Source organism: Vespa velutina, chromosome 7, assembly GCF_912470025.1.
Source record: "Vespa velutina chromosome 7, iVesVel2.1, whole genome shotgun sequence".
NCBI classification, from domain to species: domain Eukaryota; kingdom Metazoa; phylum Arthropoda; class Insecta; order Hymenoptera; family Vespidae; genus Vespa; species Vespa velutina.
Window position 1 is genome coordinate 3,236,172 of NC_062194.1, and position 15,376 is coordinate 3,251,547.

Consider the following 15,376-nt stretch of genomic DNA (forward strand, 5'->3'; position numbering starts at 1 on the left):
ATTAAAAGTTATGCAAATTTGATTATTCGAGATGTCAAAAGTACATCTTAACATTTTTCAAATGTCAAATTTTTCGAGAATGAAATAATCAACGTTGGCCGTCTAAATTTTAATTAGACCGTAGTAACACGAGTTAAATGATTAAAAAAAAGAAACACGATTTTTTAAATCGACCATATATTTATACGTATACGTATAAATGTATATAAAATGGAGAACGAAATTAATGATATATACGTATATTTATGATATACTCTATTTATGATAAATATTTTAATAAGAATTTTTAACGAACGTCTCATTTTTTTCTTTTCTTTCCTTCTATTTTTCTTTTCTTTTTTTTTTCCTCTTTTTTTTTTTTGCTCATTTTTTTCTTTTACCTCTACAGAAATTTTCATTTACCTTTCAAACGATCGATTTAATTATTTTAAAACAAATTTGACAATGTGTAAAGAAAGATCGTTATCGAGATCTCGTCGAGACATAATGACAAGTAAATTTGTTAGACCTCGATAAGGTCGCATGTAAGATCGCAAGGCGTGAATGAAGTTTATACGACAATGGCATTCGTTTATAGTAAGTCAGGGTCGATTCACGTAACATCGTATAAAATAACAGTGGCGTAGAACTGGATATTATTGCGATAGGTACATAATTGTAAATTGCACGCAAATTATATACAATTTTATGTTCACGGTGTTGTCGAAACGAAATATATGAGTAATAATGAGTACGAGACAAATCGTTGCAAAATATTAAATAACGATTTTAAAAAATTATATGACATTCTCTGGGAGGTTCCTTTTCTTTCTTTCTTTCTTTTTTTTTCTTTTTTTATTATTCTATCTATCTAACATAAGCGATATATAACAAAACGTATATAATTATAGATCATTGTCTATGATCGTCTCAGAGTTGTCATCTGTTCTTGGCGAATGTTCATGAGATTTCTTAATTTTCATTTTTTTTTCCTTCTCCTTTTTCCTTTCCCCCCCCCCTTTTCCCTTCTTCTTTTCCTCTTTAGATTTTTTTTTTCTTTAAATACTTAAAAAAAAATCATCATCCATGTAAGAAAATTTATTGTTAATGAACATTTTATATTTCAGGGTTCCGGATATTTAAAACGTGCGAACAGCGATCGCCTCTATGAAATCTTTAATCAGGTAAGCAAATGTGAACAAAAAGCAAATGTATGTGTAAGTTAAGTATATATTTTTTATTGGAACATGAATTGTATGATATCACGTTGTTCGTATCTACAAACATATATATATATATATATATATATTGAAACTGCCAAAAAGTTAAATGTCTTGAGTTCATGAATGTTTTCATAGAACGTTTAAAGGTCAAATTACGATGTATTCCTTAGAGTTATATATGTGAACATTCGAAACATTCGGTCAAGGTATTATATATTGATTCTCCTCGCTCCCCCTTCCCCCATCTCCCCTCTGCCCCTCTTCCCCCAGCCCTCCTCCACCCCCGATATGATATGACAATTATTGTCTAAAATTTAAAGATGAACTTGAATTGAATCATTCGTAGTATCGTGTATATTTTTTGAAAGAATTATCGATAATTAATTTTAATTTCTCTTTGATAAATTGATTGAAATTACTTTTAATTTTTTTTCCTTTTTTTTTTTCTTTTTTTTTTTTTTTCACGATCGATTAAAGTTAAATCGTTATACCCGTTATAATTGGTATTAATTAAAAAACATCATTAGAAAAAGAAAAAGAGAGATAATAAAAGATTGATTTTTAATATGACATAAAAAAAAAAAAAAAGAAAAGAAAAAAAAAGTATCTTATCTGGGTATCGTGTAAAAAATATTAAAAGAAAGTATTATTATAATAAATATCGTCCGCTTTATGTTATTCTCTACGAACATGAATATATTTGGGTGTGGCAGTTTCTCAGTGAAGGCATCTTATATAATATTGGTAAAGCCAATGCCGTGACTTGCAACGCTTACTCTGGTGAAAAAAAAAAAAAAAAAAAAATATATATATATATATATATATTAGGAAGCAACAAAGTCGAAATATTTAATGACATAAGCTAATTTAATATTTTGAAGAATTTTTGATAATCACACCGTCGATTACGATTAATATGAACAATTAAGAGGAGCAATATCGTTTTTATCTGATAAATTAATTTTTTTTTCTTTTTTTTTTCCCCCCTTTCTTTTTTTTTTTTTTTTTTTTTTTTTTTTGAATGCAAAAAAAAGATATAGATAAGATATGCTCTATATTATATTTGAAATAATCGTGCAATTAATCGATCGTGAAAATTTCCCCTAAAAGTTAATGACATATGATATTTCTTCAATTGTATTTAACCGATGTATTCCATAATTCTTATCTTTTTCCTTCTCCAATCACAGTATGCCACGCAGGAGAAGAATGGCGAGAGGTTTATGACCTCATCCGATTTTGTACGCAGTTATCTTGGTCTATACACGGATGTTGACTACAATCCTGAATCCGTCAATTTGCTCGCTGGAATCGTCGATACTAGCAAAGATGGGTGAGTTGTCGAATGATTTTTTTTTTTTTTTTTTTTTTTTTTTTTTTTTTTTTTTTTTTTTTTATACCTAAGTAAAAAAGATATTGATAATGTTTAAGATAACTCATTGACATACGATAAGACCACGATCGTTTAATTAATCAACACGTTATAAAGCTTTATGAAGCGTTCGAAAGACGAACAGTAATTCGAATATCGATTGAAAAATATTTATTGAAATGTCAATTGTTTTGTTATCGATTATTATAGAATTTTATCAATTAAAATTTATCAATCAAATCGTAACTAATTGTGACATGAAATTAATTTCGAAGTATATAAAAAAAAAAAAAAAAAGAAAAAAAGAAAAAAAGAGAGAATAGATCGATCTATATTTCTCATCCAAAGATACTTTCAATCTTTACTACTAATTAAAGTTTAGAATTATCGTACGAAGGTTGAGGGTCGTGGCTAAATCATTGTTAGGATCGATCAATTGTGGGGGTGAGTCTATCCGATAACGAAGCTCTGATAAAGCTTTATTTTCATCGAAGCGAAGACTTACGATGTCGTCAACATCTATGTATAATACGTCAAGCTTAGAGCTTTGTGTTTATTTATAATACGCATGTATTGACTTCCATCGATCCATTTATTTCATATGCTGTTTATCTCACTCTACCAATTTCATTAAATAAATAGGTTGAACCGTATAATTAGATCACTTTTGCTTATTTTTATATTTATATATTTCACCGGTTTTTTCTTTTATTATTACTTTATTTCATTTTATTTTGTTGCTACGTTAACGAAAAGAAAAAAGAAAAAAGAAAAAAAACCAAAAACAAAAATATTTTAATTTCAAGTTTTAACAGCAACAGAATATTTTTTTTTCGATTTTTAATCATTCGCGTGTACACGAGATTCACCTTGTATACATTTCTTTGTTACGTGGCATAAATCCATAAATATCTTTTGTTTTCTTTTTTTTCGTTAATTACATAAAAGATACTAATCAAAAATAATTCACACAATTATATGATAAATTAATAAATAAGTAAATAAATAAATAAATAAAAGAAAAAGGAAGAAGTAAAATAGAATGATATGGTCTATTATTGTTTTATTCACAGACTCATATCCTTCACCGAGTTTCAAGCATTTGAAGGCCTACTTTGCGTCCCGGATGCACTATATAAAACAGCATTTCAATTGTTTGATACTAATGGAAATGGAATGGTTGCATTTGGTGAGAGTTTGATTTTCTTTTTACAATTATTATCATTTCTATTTTACGCATCGTTATTATTGATATTTTTTCTTCTTCTTTTTTTTTTTTTTTTTTTTTTTTTTTTTTAATTAAAAAAAATTCCACAGACGAGTTCGCTGAGGTGATGCGTAAAACAGTGTTACATCAAAAGATGCCATTCAATATGGATAGCAGTTTCATTAAACTTTATTTCGGAAAAGATAAGAGCAGGCTAATTAGTTATGCAGAATTCAGTCAATTCCTACACGTAGGTATCTTTTTTCTATTTGTTTGTTTGTTTGTTTTTTTTTTTTTTTTCTTTTCTTTTCTTTACTTTTTTCTTAAGATTTTCTTTTTAAAGAAGATCTGAAATTTAAACGAGCTTTAATTATTCTAGGACTTTCACGAGGAATATGCCACGGAAGCATTCAAAAAATTCGATAAAGATGGCACGGGTTTTATTACGGCAGTAGACTTTCAAGATATCATGCTCAGTATTAAAAGTCATCTACTGACAAAAGACGTGAAGGATAACTTAATGGCCGTAAGAATTCGAATTCTTTCTTATATATATATATATATATATATATATATATATATATATATATATATATATTTCTTAAGTATATAAAAGTGATAATATTTTATACGATGATTGTTTGTAGGCAATCAGTACAGGACAAAGTGGACGAAAAGTAAGCTTCCCATATTTTATGGCGTTCAATTCGCTTCTCAATAACATGGAACTTATAAAACGTATTTACCTGAACGCGACCAATGGCCATAGATATCAAGAAGTTAGCAAAGGTACATAATATATATATATATATAAACTAGTTATTACAATTACATTATCAATCTTCCCCGTTGATATAATTTTTTTCCCTTATACTATTCTTTTTGTTTTTCTTTCTTTCTTTCTTTCTTTCTTTCTTTAATTTTTTTTTTTTTTCCTTTTTTAAACGACATTTCTTCTTTCCTTTTCAGAGGAATTTCTTCATTCTGCACAAATGATGTCACAAATAACTCCACTCGAGGTGGACATCCTTTTTCACCTATGTCATTTACTCCATCAAACTGGGTAAGTATCTTTTCTCCTTGAAAATGAAAGCCCTTTATGACTATCGGATGATAAATCGTTTAAAGTGGGTACGTGGAAGGAGTAGGTACGTGGTTGAGATATCCGATAGGAAATAGATATGTGTGTATAAAGACGTCGTGTAAAAAAAAAAAAGATAAAGATAGATAGATAGATAGATAGATAGATAGATAGAGATAGAGATAGAGATAGAGATAGAGAGAGGGGGGGGTGGTCGTCGGGAGAGAGAGTGCATGCAAACAAATTGAAGGATTTAGCTCGCGTTCAAGAAAAAGTTTTCGCTCTGCCTATTTACATACTTACCTTCCACGAAAACCCGATCAATATTCAATATGAAATCACGTAATGCTATCGTTGCACCAGCAAGCATACTTCGTCATCATCCAAATGTCCAGTGTCTCGTTCTTGGCAAAGAAGATGCAGACTACTACTACTACACTCGAACGAGAAAGAATTTTATTCCTAATCAATCAATCTGTCAAACAATAAAACAATCAGTCAATCAATCAATTAATCAATCAATCAATCAATCAATAAATAAATCAATCAATCAATCGCTTTTTTTTACGCCTACAAAACTTTATTATTATTATTATTATTATTATTATTATTATTATGATTATGATTATGATTATGATTATTATTTTTTTTATATTAAAAATACTTATCGATTTTTAATTATCTGAGCCCAAATCCAAGGGAAACTTTCTTTATTGTAAAAGAAACGTTTGTTTACGTGTTTACGCTGCCCGGATCAGAACTACGGAAGATGACGAGGCAGATTCGCGGTTTGGGTGCGTCCTTTGTATTACAGAATATTTCCGCGCTATATAAGATATGTTATCATTCATATATATATACACACATATATGCATATATATATATATATATATATATATATATATATATGTATATGCATATATACACGTTTGTCACATCACATATTTTCTTTAGCATCAATTTTTAGGACGATTTACTTATTAATAGTTGCACACACCCATGGACACTAATGATATACATACATATATATATATATATATGTATGTGTGTATTTGTTATATATATATATATATATACATATATATATATATATACACATATAAATTACGTTGTCTCTCGTGTTAAAACAAATAACGATTAAGGAACGTATTGGCAGGACATTAGTATTGCTTGAAGCAGTGCCATCGACGTCCATCTACTTTTTTAATGATCTTTTTATGTATCTTTCCCCTTGTTTCGCTTGTCGCTTCAGCAACGATGTCTGTATTGAGCTCGCATTTTCTGGGATTTCAGGAAAATTGTATACAATGATCTCGTGGCTATTACCCCTGAGCAGTATTTCAAGCAAATAACAAAACGTCTCGCTGAGATTAAGGCGGTGTCGGTAAGTGTGGTGAAAGAAGTATCCGCTGCCGAGTGACAATGGAATTTTGCCCGAAATCTACGTGAATCAGGGTGTGAGGTGTTTCATTCAATAGCGAGTACCATTGCTTTTCAGAGCCCGGAGGAGCGTGGCGTTGTCGTTCAAATTCTTGAGAGTGGATACCGATTTGTACTCGGATCTATCGGCGGAGGTACGTTCTTTAAGCGCGATACGAACATTTAATCAAATGATCATTATATATATATCATTATATATGATCATTATATAATATCATTATATATATATATATCAAATGATCATTATATATATATATATATTACACCTTCGCATTCTTCGTTTTTCACTTCGTAGGTTCTACTTTACAGATATTAATGCGAGACAAGATCAATAGAATTCCGACAGTGCGGCTAATAATAACTTCTTTCTTCCTCTTTATATCATAGATTTGATTAATTTTCACTATCAATATATATATATATATATTTTTTTTCTTTTTTTTTTTTTTTTAAATTCCTTTTTGTACTTATTTCATTTTCTTTCTTTCTTTCTTTCTTTCTTTCTTTCTTTTCTTTTTTATTTTATCATTTCTTTGATTCTCTTTTTATATCTTTCAATTCTTTTTTTATCTCCATTTTTTTTTCTTTTTCTTTTTTTTTTTTTTTTGTCGAATTCGTTCAAGCACGATCGAGCATCATATTTATTATACATATGTTTCATGTACAATACAACCATTCAGGCATGTTGACGACTTATTACAAAGATGTTCCTTTGCACTTGTAATCTCATCGTTAATTTCTTTTTTTTAGCTGTTGGTGCTACCGTGGTGTATCCTATCGACCTAGTGAAAACACGATTGCAGAATCAAAGGACAGGATCTTTCATTGGGGAACTGATGTACAGAAACAGCTTCGATTGTTTGAGAAAGGTTGGAATCGAAAAGTCTCGCCGTGTAACACCGTCTACATTGTTAATCATGAAGATGGTATTTTGCGTTTGACAGGTCATGCGTCACGAAGGCTTTTTTGGCCTTTATCGTGGCTTATTGCCCCAATTAATGGGTGTAGCGCCGGAGAAAGCGATCAAGCTTACGGTTAATGATTTTGTAAGAGATAAGTTTATGGACAAAAATGGATATTTACCGCTTTATGGTGAAGTTATATCCGGTGCTTGCGTAAGTATTTTATTTCAATTGTTAGGAAAAAGAGAAGGAAGAAAGAAAAAAAAAGAAAGAAAGATCGCCTATTTTTCCTTTTACGTTCAGATTTATGTATTTATTTTATTTTATTTTATTTTATTTTTTTTTTTTTTTTTCTTTTCTTTTCTTTTTTTATTACTCTTTATAAAGAATTCAAAAGAATTATTTACAAGATTATGCATTTATTATATACGTATATCTTTCCCTGTGTAGGCTGGAGGATCTCAGGTCATTTTTACGAATCCTTTGGAGATCGTGAAAATCAGATTACAGGTTGCTGGAGAAATTGCCGGAGGTACGAAAGTTCGAGCATGGACTGTGGTTAAAGAATTAGGTCTATTTGGATTATATAAAGTGAGTACGGGAGATAAATTTTTATCCGTATTTTTTATGGATAAATCTTAATTGAAATTCTTTTTCTTTGTTTCCTTATTTTTTTTTTCTTTTTTTTTTTTTTTTGTTTCCTTTTCACTTATTTAATTTTCTTTTCTTTTTTTTTTTCTCCCCATATATCCAGGGTGCTAAAGCATGCTTTCTACGAGACGTACCGTTTAGCGCAATTTACTTTCCTATGTATGCTCATACAAAAGCTAAACTGGCCGATGAAGGAGGATACAATACTCCTTTATCTCTTCTATTTTCTGGTGCAATCGCTGGTGTACCTGCGGCAGCGCTGGTCACTCCTGCAGATGTAATAAAAACTAGATTACAGGTATGTAAATTCAAAATTAAATCAATGAAAGAAATGATCTTCAAGTAATTCTCATATTAATGAAAATAATATTTCTTCAGGTCGTTGCTAGAGCAGGTCAAACGACGTACACCGGTTTACTCGATTGTGCCAGAAAAGTTTATAAAGAAGAAGGTGCCAGAGCATTCTGGAAAGGAGCTTCAGGTATGTTTCATTAATATGAGATTTTTCTAGTCGTTATCTTTTTATATTTTTCTAGTCCTTAATAAAACCTCTTAATGCGTACGATTATTCAGAAATAGCGTAAAAATTAAGATTCATGTAGCATCGTTTTCCTTTTTCTAATTTATATTTTTGTTTTGTTACTATGATCGTTATTAGATATTTATTAGCATTAGATATTTCAATCTGTAATGCATCCCATGTATATTTTAATGGATATTATTACTAGGAAAATATAAAAATATATTATGTTAAATATATATATAAAATAGATTATTATTTTCAACATAGAGATCAGCGTATCAGGATCAATAAATATTAGTTTTAGTTGCATTATTAAATTTGATTCTCTCTTTCTCTCTCTCTCTCTCTCTCTCTTTCTTTCTCTCTCTCTCTTTTTCTCTCTCTCTTAAGTCAATTTAAGACATTCTAACGGTTGGTAATATATTTTGATCTGGTCGATTGCATGCACGGGGAATTGGCCCTGCTGCATCCTTCGACCATTCTTCCTCCCCAATATGACCTGGCCACTTACTTCTCAGTAAGTACACTCTGCCTTTCTCTCTTTCTGTCTGTTTCTATGATTTCTTGCCAATCCTTTTTTGTTCCAATTTTCACTGCCACTCTATACTTATCATTTACATTCATACATACTTATATATATATATATAGCGTGATTATTAAGTGCAATGTAAAAAATCATTGGTTTTCTTTTTCTTGTTTTTACTTATTAATTTATTTTTCTTTTCTTCTGTTTTCATGTGTATCACAATTTATATTTTTATCATTATAATTACAGCCACTTCAATGCATTATAAGTATACGTCACACAATGTCATGGAATAATAAGCAAATGAATAATTTTAATACTAAATAAAAAAAAAATATTTAAATCATTATTTTATAACATTCATCGATCATTTTTTCAATAAAATAATAACAATGGTGATGTCGTTTGCATATATATATATATATATATATATATATATATATATATATATATATATATATATATAAATATATATATATATATTCATATGTTTATTAAAAATCTTTATCTTAGACAAAGAATAATAAATAAGAAATCCTACATAGTGCCCTGTAGATCCTATATATAGTAATATAATATCCAATTATAATAATATAATAAAATTTTTTATTATTTTACAGCACGAGTATTCAGATCCTCTCCGCAATTTGGTGTCACACTCTTCACGTACGAGTTGCTGCAAAGGTTGTTTGTAGTTGACTTTGGAGGATCGTAAGTATATTCTATAATCATAATTAATTAATAAATTGTGGTTTATGTTATTATTGTTATTTGCTTATAAATTTTGTGTGCATGTAATGAAAATGAAAATAACTATATGAAGCAGCTGTATTTTATAAATATATATATATATATATATATATATATTGAAGTGTTGTATGAGATAATATTTGCAAATGCAACAATACTAACTACAAATGATATTATTATTATATTAATATATAATAAATTCGCTATGTTAATATGTTAATTCGTCATTCTGATATTAATTTGTTTAAGTTAATATATATATATATATTAACGAGAATCATTATTATTTTTTATATATCAAGTATTGATTTCTTCAAATTGATTCAAACATTGACGTGTGATGTGTTTAAAAAAAAGTATGCACGTATCGTTGATATATTGTGATTTTCAATTATCACATGGAATAATATTTTGATATGTGCATAAACATTATATATAATAAAATTTATAACTATTATATTATCGTTGTAATTATATTATATTAATAGATATGGAACCTGATTGTATTCATTTATTAATGAAATATAATTTAAATCTGTATCTGATAAATTGAAATAATTGTATGTTGAAATAATAATTGTAAGATTTTAATATGCATGTAACTTTTAATAATGCTTTATTTGTGCTTTATTAATTAAACATGTTTTAATAGTAATGTATAAACCTAAAATTCGCTTAGTATGTGCTTATAACAATAAAATGTATATTTGCAGTTGCTTAAAAGGTATATAAGATTGAATACATTGCAATAAAAGTTTCTAGAAATAATTTGTTAATAATAAATATTACTTGCAGTCGACCAACAGGATCAGAACAAAGGGTACCTGCTACAGGATTGGTAGATGAAATACGATCAACAAATCCAGATCACATAGGTGGCTACCAAATAGCTTTACCCATCTTTACGGGTATAGAGAGCAAGTTTGGTCTATGTCTACCTAGGTTCCAAACAGTGACTGTTCAACCTAATCGGCAAGCCAAAGGGCAGTAACACCATTAGCTAGAAGATAAGCTTATAGGAAACCCTGCCATAATAGCATACAAGTATCATTGGCTGATTGCTCCATCTAATTCTAAGATTGCGAGGGAAAAAAAAAAGATACAACATTCAATCATATAACTTACCTGTTCTTCTTTATCAACAGTGATTTTGACCATTGCACGCTAATTATATTCTCTGGCTATTTGAGGTCAATATAAAATTGAACATTAACTAGATCGTCAAATACATTGTATATAGGCTTAAAATGAATAAGTCTAAGAAATATGTAGGATCCATCGACTAATTATCCAATAACATTAGCATTACGTAGAATAGCTAAAGCCTGTGCCAGGTAGCCATATATTGAGCTATATATACGATAATGCTGAAAGTATCGATTTTTATTTATTTTAATATTGCCTGTATATTTATTATATATTATATTGCCTTTAAACGTTATCACACTAGATATATACAAATATTTGATCAACTTTTTATTTTTCCTCTTTTATGATACAAACTTTTATTCAACAATTTTATTTAAGAAAATATTTGGCACGCTGTATTGTTCAGTATTATCGAGCTATCTTCAAAAACAATTTAAATAGGCATTCATTTCAATGTTTTGCAGTTAATCGATTATGAACAAATAATATAAATATAAATGTAGTTTTTTGTTATATGATAAAATGGAACGAAGGTAACGTAATAATCGTTTTCTCTACATATTATTCAATGTCATTTTCATGAAATAACATTCGTGAATTCCATTCATAAAATGTAGATATATGTAGAAAAAATGAATTCTCATATTTGTTCTATATTTCATTATACTTATATGCATAAATTGCAAATACTTGACAATTGGAATGATTAAAAATTTATATAATAATTTATATCTAATTGATAGATGAATACAATTTTATATCGTAATATTAAGAAATTTTTTTTTTTTTTTTTTTTTTTTTTTTTTTTTCGTTTACGATGGATATTCAAACTTCGTATTTGAATGTAGATCGAATGATATTTTTATGAAAATAACATTCTAGATCTATCTGTAGCTCTTTTTTCACCTTCTAGTCGTAACTGCCGTTTTAAACTTGACTTATACATGGATATATATATATATATATATATATATATATATATACCTTTTTTTTTTTTTAGTCAATGGATCCTATATCTGTGATGATTCTATTCGTTCAAAGTATTGAACAAAAATATAGATACAGAGTTTCGATCGGAAAATACAAAATATATATACATATATATATATATTGAAGCACGAAATTTCGATCCTTCGTATGATTAATTTGTAAGGATAGTTTCTATAAAAAGGCTTTACAAAACACATTAATGTCAGCGGTATCGTTATATATATATTGAACTCTTTTAAATCATATTTCAATTTTTCGCACGCTTTCGACTGATTTTTATAATAAGATCGCATCATAAGATGGAGCGATAAATATTATAACGAACAATGTTGATAAATTAATTGAAAAAAAAATGTCTGATCCATAAAACACGACATCACAGCCAATCTTCTTTGCATTTCATACGTAAAAGAAAAAAAAAAATACGTTTAATTAATTATGTTATTAAAAAAAAAAAAAAAAAAATAAAAAAAAAAAAAAAAAAAAAAAAAAAAAAAAAAAAAAAAAAAAAACAAAAAAAAAAAAAAAAAAAAGGAAAAAAAAAAAAAAAAAAAAAAAGAACAAAAAAGAAAAAAAAAGAGAGAATTGTCTTTACACGTCATAAGTTCCATCGAATTAACGGAAAACTTGCAGGATGTTATCGAAGGAGCTGTGTTAAAAGGAAAAATAAAAAGAAAGAGAGGGAGAGAGAGAGAGAGAGAGAGAGAGAGAGAAAAGAGGGGAAAAAGAAAAAAAAGAAATAAACGATTTTTTTTATATATAAATTGCGACTGTAAGTTGCACTCGATGTATTTTTCTTTCAACATTTATTCAACCGATTTCGTTTAATTAATTATCCGTTAAATATAATTAATTAAAAATATTTCCTGCTGGCTAATCGTCGAATGGCCTGAAACATATTTCGATGTTCCCTCCTGTAACCAGTTCGATATATTTATGGATAAACTGAATTAATTGTATATTCATACACCGGAAAGAAATAAGAAAACTCGCAATATCGTATTATAGTTATTTTGTAGGATGTTATTTTCTTACGGCTACTTTGTATTATACCTGCTTAGAAATGCAGAGAAGATACAAAGACAGCGTACGAAATTGCATTCTTTCCAAGATTGTCCAAGACTTGTTGAATGCTGCTGGGTCAGACTTAAACGCAACCGTTGTACTATCGTCATATAAATCGCAATAGAAAAAAAAAAAAAAAAAAGAAAAAAAAAAGAAAAAAAAGGTGGAGAAAAAGAAAGGGGAAAAAAAAAAGTTAAAAAGCATTCGTTTCTATCGAACTAATACGTTCTCAGTTAATCTCGTATTTTATAGTAAATAAATGAAAGAAAAAAACAAAAAAAAAAAAACAAAACAAAACAAAAAAAAATACAAGAAAAAAAAACAAAAAAAAAGAAAGAAAGAAAGATAAAGAAAATAGGCACGCAAATTAATCGTAAGGAAATAATATTAACTAGGTGAATCCGTTCGAATTAAAACAAACAAACAAACAAACAAAAAAAGAAGAAAAAAGGGGGAAAAAGGAAAAAAAAAATCTCTTTCGTAGATCTCATTTACGAATACGTTAAATTAAGAATATATGTATAAGCAGACACACAGGAGAGATATTATTTTCAAGAGTTCGACTCATAAAATGGGAAAGATAGCGAAACAAATTGATAAATACACTTTATTATTCGCAATTGTATACCGCTTTTTCGTGTATCTCAGTATACAAAAAAAAGAAAAAAACAAAAAAAAAAAAGGGAGTAGGTGGAAAAAAAAAAGATAAAAAAAGAAAAAAAGAAGAAATAAATAAAAACAACAAAAACAATCATCTTTATCGTTGAATCAATAGTAAAATGGAAAGAAGAGAAAGCGGAAGGATTCTAAATATCGAGATGGATATCGAAGCAGAAGCGTTTGCGTTTTCGACGATATATCGAAGTAAAATAAGTCCAAAATAATATTTTCCCTCCGTCTGTGCGTGAATCTACATATTATTATTATTATTAAAACCGTCGGTGCGTTCTCTCGTTGACGCGAGAATATATCCTCGAGTAAATGTAAATAGGAAAGTAACGTAAAGAGTAATCGAGAGAGATTAAATAAAGAAAATACATGCGAAATATGAAAATGTTTAATGAGCGAACAAAAAAAAAAAAGGGAATTTCGTATACAAAATTGAGACTTTTATCGACACCGTTCGTACGTTTCGTACAAGTCGAGTCGACCACTTGTTTATTATTATTATTATTAGATCGATAAAAAGGAAAGAGAAACAATATTAAGAAATAATGAAGGAATGAAGAGAGAGAGAGAGAGAGAGAGAGAGAGAGAGAGAGAGAGAGAGAGAGAGAGAGAGAGAGAGAAAGATAAAGAAATAAAACAGAGAACGAAACATAGTATGGACTGGTTATATTTACATAAGTATCTTCAACTTCATTACTTAAAATGTACATATATGCATATGTTGCTATGTAATATGCAAAGCAATGTATGCGTATGTTTCATCCCTCTGCATATATATATATATATATATATATATATATATATATGTATGTATGTATATGTATATGTTTTTTCGAGAATACATCGTTGACGTTTTATTTCATTTTGACAAATCACATTTTCTTCTCTTAGAAACATTTTCTTATCGCGAATCTTCACTTATGCACTTATTACAGATAATATAAAATTATCGGCATTGTTATTATCGTCCCCCGTCACATTATCACTGTCACGTCTGATCATTATATTATTATTAATATTGCTAACGATACCTAATTAAATGATAGAAAATTTATATCATCGTGTGCATCTGCAAGGAAAAAAAAAAGAAAAAAAATAGAAAAAAAAAAAAAAAGAAAAAAAGAACAAAAAAATGTCTCTTTGCTCTGACATAGCAAAATTAAACTTACATGAGTATGGGAAGAAATCTTCTGTTGAAAGGGCTTACAACATTTAGGTGAGATTGAAAGGGTTCTAAAAATTGATTATCAGCTACCGTAATCTAATGGAAAAAAAAATAAAATAAAATAAAATAAAATAAAAAAAGAAAAAAAAAGAAAAAATTAAATTAAATTAATTTCAATTAAAAAAAAAAAAAAAAAAAAAAAAACAAAAAAAAAACAAAAAAAAAAAAAAGAATAAAATAATAAGAATAATAATAAGATACGATACAACGGTTCTATGACGATCATTTTCTTCTCAGACTCATAAGTTCTGATGGATATATGATCAATGATATACATATTGAGATTGTGAAGATAATGGCTACGTAAAATGCACAAAGCTATACAATTAAAACAGGATTATATCTATTTTATGAAATAATACGAATTTAACGTAATACCGAGGAATTATATAAAATTAATAATAATAATAATAATAATAATAATAATAATAATAATAATAATAATAATTAATAATGATTAATAATAATAATAATTATAATTAATAATAATAATAATAATAATAATAATAATAGTAAAGAAAAGAAAAAGCAACCAAAAACAATATAAAAAAAAAAAAAAAAAAAAAGAAAAAGAAAAAAGAAGAAGTAATCGAAGATTGAACATTGAAGCGCATTCTATTTTAT

At 27.7% G+C, this 15,376-nt stretch overlaps 1 protein-coding gene across 8 annotated transcripts in view; it reads left to right on the plus strand.

Annotated features, from left to right (window-relative positions):
* The window catches only part of LOC124950532 (calcium-binding mitochondrial carrier protein Aralar1), a 29,385-nt gene extending 15,339 nt beyond the window's left edge, over window positions 1-14,046 (plus strand). For 6 of the 8 annotated variants that reach the window (XM_047497357.1, XM_047497352.1, XM_047497354.1 and 3 more), the window contains 17 exons: window positions 1,107-1,163; window positions 2,393-2,535; window positions 3,648-3,763; window positions 3,892-4,031; window positions 4,161-4,307; window positions 4,429-4,570; window positions 4,751-4,844; window positions 5,621-5,656; window positions 6,156-6,246; window positions 6,361-6,436; window positions 7,053-7,171; window positions 7,247-7,417; window positions 7,655-7,795; window positions 7,959-8,153; window positions 8,234-8,336; window positions 9,525-9,615; window positions 10,450-14,046. In XM_047497357.1, the coding sequence (XP_047353313.1) occupies window positions 2,426-2,535; window positions 3,648-3,763; window positions 3,892-4,031; window positions 4,161-4,307; window positions 4,429-4,570; window positions 4,751-4,844; window positions 5,621-5,656; window positions 6,156-6,246; window positions 6,361-6,436; window positions 7,053-7,171; window positions 7,247-7,417; window positions 7,655-7,795; window positions 7,959-8,153; window positions 8,234-8,336; window positions 9,525-9,615; window positions 10,450-10,645 (1,968 nt within the window). In that variant the 5' untranslated portion in view covers window positions 1,107-1,163; window positions 2,393-2,425 and the 3' untranslated portion in view covers window positions 10,646-14,046. Of the gene's footprint in view, window positions 1-1,106; window positions 1,164-2,392; window positions 2,536-3,647; window positions 3,764-3,891; window positions 4,032-4,160; window positions 4,308-4,428; window positions 4,571-4,750; window positions 4,845-5,620; window positions 5,657-6,155; window positions 6,247-6,360; window positions 6,437-7,052; window positions 7,172-7,246; window positions 7,418-7,654; window positions 7,796-7,958; window positions 8,154-8,233; window positions 8,337-9,524; window positions 9,616-10,449 lie in introns of those variants that run through there. The other 2 variants (XM_047497355.1, XM_047497360.1) reach the window with 2 other exon arrangements.
* Window positions 14,047-15,376: the final 1,330 nt, after the last annotated feature.